The following is a 6022-nucleotide window of genomic DNA, read 5'->3' on the forward strand; positions in this document are numbered from 1 at the left end:
AAAAAAAATTACACAACTCAAACAATTACCATATGTACAATATACTTTCATTCATGGTGCTAAAGCTTTAAGACTACTGAGTCATAGAGAGTTTACTGGGTGGAAGTTCCGAGCATTGACAGAATAGATCTCATTCCCATCTCTGTTGACATTTGAATGTGAAGTTCTTGTTCTGTTGAGAATCATCCAGATGATGGACACCAACGCGCCCTTCAATTAAACTAACCTATATAGAGAGAGCATCGGATCTGGTTATATATTGAACAGTATGAAACAACTTCCAACACTACTATACTTAATTTGCTGTGCCAATGTGAGATCAATGTGCTGTGCCATCTAATTAACCACAGAGAAAAAAAAAAGAGTAGACACCTTGAGGTCCTTGATGAACCTGTCAAAATGCAGACGCATACCACAGAGAAGCTCAAGAACGAACTCATTGATCTGGCAGGGGATTTTGGTGGCTTCCAAAATGTGGGAACCGAGTTTAGGCGCTGAGGTTTCTAAGCTGAACTTGGGTTTCTTGCCTTCTTTGACCTTAGGAAGATTCAACTCCAGAAAACTTCTAAGCTCGTCAGTCATAACCCCTGCCATCAATGGGACCTAATGCCAACCAAATTATAAGTTTCCATGATTCATAACTCAAACATCAAAGTCTAGTTCATAGTATCTACTCAGCTCTAAACTCACCTGCTTATGTCCTCTTGAACCAAGGTGTGGTGTTGCAGAAGTTATAAAACACACAGGCTCCAATCCACCGATTCTCTCTTTCGATTTCTCACTGTTTTGTGGGGACTCTTGCTCATAAAGACACGCAACGACATATCTAGTAATCAAGCCACCTAAGGAATGTCCTACAAACGAAATCTTCTGAAGACTTGGGTGACGTTTGATCAACGCCCTAACCTAAACACAAATCTTACTTCAGCTGCCAAAAAAAACTCAAGCAGAGAGAACAAAGAAAGCAAGTCTTATAGTCATACATCTTCTGCTAATCTTTGACCCATAACATCAACTCCATAAAATGTCTGTGTAGAATGGTTCCGTCTACTTCCTCCGCCGTCTCCTCCTCAGCTCCCGCCGCGGAATCAGAGGAGCGCGAGAGGAGCCCCGACGAACTCTTCTTCTGAGAAGTCTCCATCGTCTATGGTGGTGTTCAACCGCTGGGTGAGAGAGGAAGGTGCGCAGACTACGATGAGGAAGGTTGGAGGCCGAGAATCTGAGGAGACGTCAAGTGGACACGTGGTTGGGAAACCAAGCTAAGGATTGGTTTCTAAAATCCCTAGCTTAGGATCGATAATATCCTCTTTATTTTGTTTTAATTTATTTAAATGGACTATTTACTTTAAAAACCCACTTAAGGTGCTGCGATAATCATGGTCTAAATAAGAGCCAGTCTCCTACATCTCTCTCCACCAGTCTCCTACTTTCTCCACCAAGAACTTTCAGCTATTTCGGTTCTTTTAGTTCTTCGTGCTTGCTTTTTTCTTTAGTTTGATTGCTTGATTGCAACCATGGCTGGCAAATATTATTTTACATTTCTGAAAAAAGCAATAATGAAGTCAGTTGAGAGTAACAAAAATGTTTCAACTGAGAGGTTACTGGAGTTGGGGGCAGTGAAACTGGCAAATTTAGTGGCATTGGAAGAACAATTACCTTTGGAAAGTTTCGGTTTCAAAGTGGGAGAAAACTCGCACAAAATTTATGCTGACAAACAAGGTATAACCTATCATCGTATGACGAAAAGTGGCATGGCATTTACAGAGCAGATTTTATACAAAGAACTTGAAATCTTCAAGAAGATGACGAAAGAAGACAAAGAGGAAGAGCTTCGAAAGATTCACTCAAAACAAAAATATCATGAAAATATATGGAAAAGCAAATTAGTTGACCAGCATACATTACCTAAGAAAGTGGAAAAAAAGCCAGAGAGAGAGAGTATACTTTTCAACATGCTCATTGATGGTCTCATGGAGAAGATCCCCGCTACAACAACATCTGCTGATTCAATAACCCAAAACTTGTGGTGGAGTTTTGCATCTGAGGTTGCAAGGGTTCTAGTAGACGGCGATAAAGATCTAGAAGAAACAGATGCCAGAGATCGTGACGGAAAAAAAATCATACATATCCTTGCTGTTGGTGACATACTTCACGAGTTTGAGTTGAGTACAAAGGGCATTACCTACAAACTCCAAGAAGAAGAAGAAGAAGAAGAAGAAGAAAAGCCATTGTTTAAGGGGTACGAAGAGATAGTTAGCGATTTCATGGAGAAGAAGAAGAAGACAAACTTGGAGTGAAGAAGATGAAGCAAGCTTTGAATAGATTTTTTATACGTATTAATTTTAGATAAATTCTTATTTTGATTCAGTTAATTTCAATTTTCAGTGGGTTTTTAATTTCCTCGAATTTCAATAAACCAATAATTAGAGGGATTTTTTCAGTAAAGCGCTCGTTCTGCTTATTGTTGTTGTACAATGAGGTTATGATTTACATAGCTATTTACAATTTGAACAGATGTACATACGGGAACCTAATTAAGACTACATACCTTCATTGATGCTAGTGCCAAACATACTCTTCTTGTTAAAGGAGGAGGAGTTTGCATTTCCTTTGAAAGAAGACCACTGGTATCCATCACTGTCACTAGTGTGAGTTCCTTCTTTCTTTTCTTTTTTCTTTTTTGTAGTTTACAATTCCTCCCAAGTTTAACGAACCAAAACACAAACCTACATGCAAATCTGCGTTTGCATTCTTATCACAGAAACTTAAATCCATAGACAAAAAAAATATAAGATAGTTTTTCTTTAATTGAAATAAAACACAACAATAAGATTCTAAAAGCATAAATAGATTTTGAGAGGGAAACACTATATTAGTAGTCTTTTTGGAATATAGTAAGGTAAGGAGCAAGCGAAAGGTGTTCTACCAAACTTCTGGTTAGTGCTGATCATGACAATGGCAAACTCGTGCTCTTTCAACATATAGATGCTGTTTTTGACTCTGCCGTTCGATTTAGCTGGAATACAGATAGCTTCAGACATGGAGAGTAAAATGCAGAGATGTCCAATGTCTTTGGTGTAAACAGCATTTCCTTCCTTGTCTATCTTCAACACAAGGAAATGATCCCATAAATTATTGGCAATGGGATGGCTTTCTGTGTACCACTTCACCATAAAAGTCTCATCAGTGTGTAACGACTCCACTAAGTAGTGTTGCTTCGTACAACAAGACTCTAATCTCTGCCACTTTTTCTCTGTCATTTCTGGAATTGGAGCTTCATCGGGAAGCCGCAGCATCTGAATCTTTGGTTCCTTCATGTGTCTCCCAAGATCCCATGATCCAATGTAGTGGCCTCTAGAAGCGGGCATCGAGAACGTCTCATCTCTCTTAGAGTACATTACATGGGAGGAGAAGAAGCTGGGGTCTGTGATTCTTATGTTGCTCCACTTGCAATCTCTCTGAGCAGGCCTGCACAAGCTTAGCTGAGGTCCCAAGAACTTGACAGCCACGATGCAGTCTTCATCATCATCAGGAGAAGAAGAGGACATAGATACGTTGGTTACGATTTGGGTTTGGCAATGAGGTAGAGTTACAAAAGGAGGAAGAGGAATGCGTTTTGGGCCAGTATCAGGGAGATCTAGGTCATCTTGAAGACACACGACTCCATTTTTCAAAGTTGCTACCCAACCATGTGATGCTCCTATCATTCCTATCTCCTTCAATAACTCCGTAGGCACTTTAAGAGAAGGAATCATGATAGTTTCGGCAGATACTGGTTCCCATGATTCAGCACCCCTGACATAATAATAGATTGGGGAAGACGACAAGAACCTAGATGAAGTCGTGAAGTGGCTTAGCTTCGATAGCTTGAGCCGCCTGATAAGATGAGACATGGCTGATAAGCTTGAGCCGCTTGATAGCTTTTTAGGGTTAATAGGCGATGAATAAAACAATCTTTCTACTGGATACGTTAATATATAAAGCCTTGGCCATCAAGTCTGATTCCACCCTGATATTTATTAGTGTGAATATTTAAATATATGTATCTTAATTTTATAACTGAGGGATATAATTTCAATTAAATCATTAATTTAATTTAATTTTACTTCGATTCAATGTGCGACCAAACATTTAGATTTAATTTGTGATCTAGAAGTGGGCGTTCGAGTACCCCATTTGGGTTCATTTCGGATCTAGTCAGTTTTCAGATTTTTGTGATTAAAAATTTCAGCCCCATTCGGATATTTATAAATTTTGATTCAGGTTCACTTCGGATCTTTACGGATTTGAATAACCGTTTAAACTATTTAAAAAAAAATTCATATATACTTTAAATTTCTCAAAATCTTAAAAAAATATATATACATATAAATTTGAATATATGTTTGCTAAAATACCTAAAATTTAACATATAAATTGCTGTATTGAATATTTGGATAGAAAATCAATAGATAATTCAAATATTTTTAAATGTTTTGAGTATTGTTTAGCTATTTTAAATATTTAAGACTATTTTTAAATATTTTGGACAATTTTAAAATATCTTATATATTTTAGATATTTAATACATTAAATCTAAAAATAACTAGTATATTTAAATATATAAATTTGTTTCGGATAAATTCAGATACTAAAATACTTAGGTTTGGGTCGGATATGGTTTTGGTTCTCTAAATACCAAAATTTTAAATCCATTCAAATATTTAACCAATTTTGATTTTGATGCAATATTATATTTTGGATCGGATTCAGTTCAATTCTTCGGATTCTGATTTTTTACCCAATGCTAGTTTGATCTCTTATGTCTATGTTAATCCAATTATTTATTTTATTTGGTATGAGAATTATGTTCTATATTTATGAAATAATTTATTGAAACATTTTAATTGTAAATATTAGTTTCATAGTAAATATTAGTATAATTTCACTTCATAGTAATTTATCACCTCTTTTATCACATTTACACAGGTCTTCTATCAATCACTCTTATTAAAAAAAAATTAGGCAAAATTTGTATTTATATTTTGGAAACAACAATATCAATACGATTTGAAACACATTATTTAAACTATGCAGTTTAAAAATATATAAATATAGTGAATACTCTAAATACAAAAAAATAAATACTCATTTTTTACAAAAGAAAAAATACCCAGTTATATTTTTTATGGACTTACACAACAAAGCTAACACAATTATTAGATAAAACGTGTTTAATTTTGATCAGAGGCATTATTTTAGTTTCAATTTATATTATATTTAATTTTAAGAATGTTTAATTTTGATCAGATGCATTATTTTAGTTTAAATTTCTATTATATTTAATTTTAAGAATTTTAAATTTTTACCGACAAAATTTGTGATCTAACGAATTGAATATATGTGCCAATTACATCCTTTATATATTAATTGAAAAACATTACAACATTGTTGTGTAGCCACATGTCACCATAAGAAAATGAAATTCGGAATTCTCAGAGAAATCGGTTGGTCCATCTTAATTTATATTATACTTTTTATTAAACTAACTATTAAATTGATAAATAGTGTACAAAAGAATATTCTCGGACTTTTCTTAAATAAAAACTACGGAATTTCCTAATATGATTAACGTATATATGACAATTAATGATTATGAATAATAAATATTTGATAATAATTTTTTTATCTTAGCTCTTTTTTGTTTAGTTTTTATTAATAAAATATATCAAACAACCACATTAACCATATAATAAAAAAATATTTTTTTCTTATATGTCATATTTTGAATTTTTAAAACGACTACAAATTATTAAAAACGTTATATGTCTCACTCTAAATTTTGTGATCATGGTTTAACATTTTTTGGTAATAACAAGATACAAATGATCATAAATCGTATGAATATGAATTCTCATTTACTAGACATTCATATTATATATTAATATTGTTTAAACTATATAACATAGAAAAATACTTAAATATGATATTTTCTAAATTTGTATTGAAAAAATATTGAAACCTTAATATTTTAAGTTTGAAA

General features: G+C 33.6%; 2 protein-coding genes across 2 annotated transcripts; both read right to left on the reverse strand.

The window, feature by feature from the left end:
- Positions 1 to 1362, reverse strand: LOC106331899. Its single transcript, XM_013770337.1, has 4 exons — positions 984 to 1362; positions 691 to 906; positions 373 to 603; positions 1 to 226 (listed from the first exon to the last, which is right to left on the reverse strand). The coding sequence occupies exons 1-4, from the start codon at positions 1005 to 1007 to the stop codon at positions 131 to 133; spliced, it is 567 nt and encodes a 188-aa protein (XP_013625791.1). The 5' UTR covers positions 1008 to 1362; the 3' UTR covers positions 1 to 130.
- A 1505-nt stretch (positions 1363 to 2867) lies between these two features.
- LOC106330940 lies at positions 2868 to 3893 on the reverse strand. The gene has a single exon (XM_013769327.1). It carries the CDS (start codon positions 3891 to 3893, stop codon positions 2868 to 2870), a length of 1026 nt encoding a protein of 341 aa, XP_013624781.1.
- Positions 3894 to 6022: the final 2129 nt, after the last annotated feature.

The sequence above is a fragment of the Brassica oleracea genome, chromosome C3 (assembly GCF_000695525.1).
Source record: "Brassica oleracea var. oleracea cultivar TO1000 chromosome C3, BOL, whole genome shotgun sequence".
NCBI classification, from domain to species: domain Eukaryota; kingdom Viridiplantae; phylum Streptophyta; class Magnoliopsida; order Brassicales; family Brassicaceae; genus Brassica; species Brassica oleracea.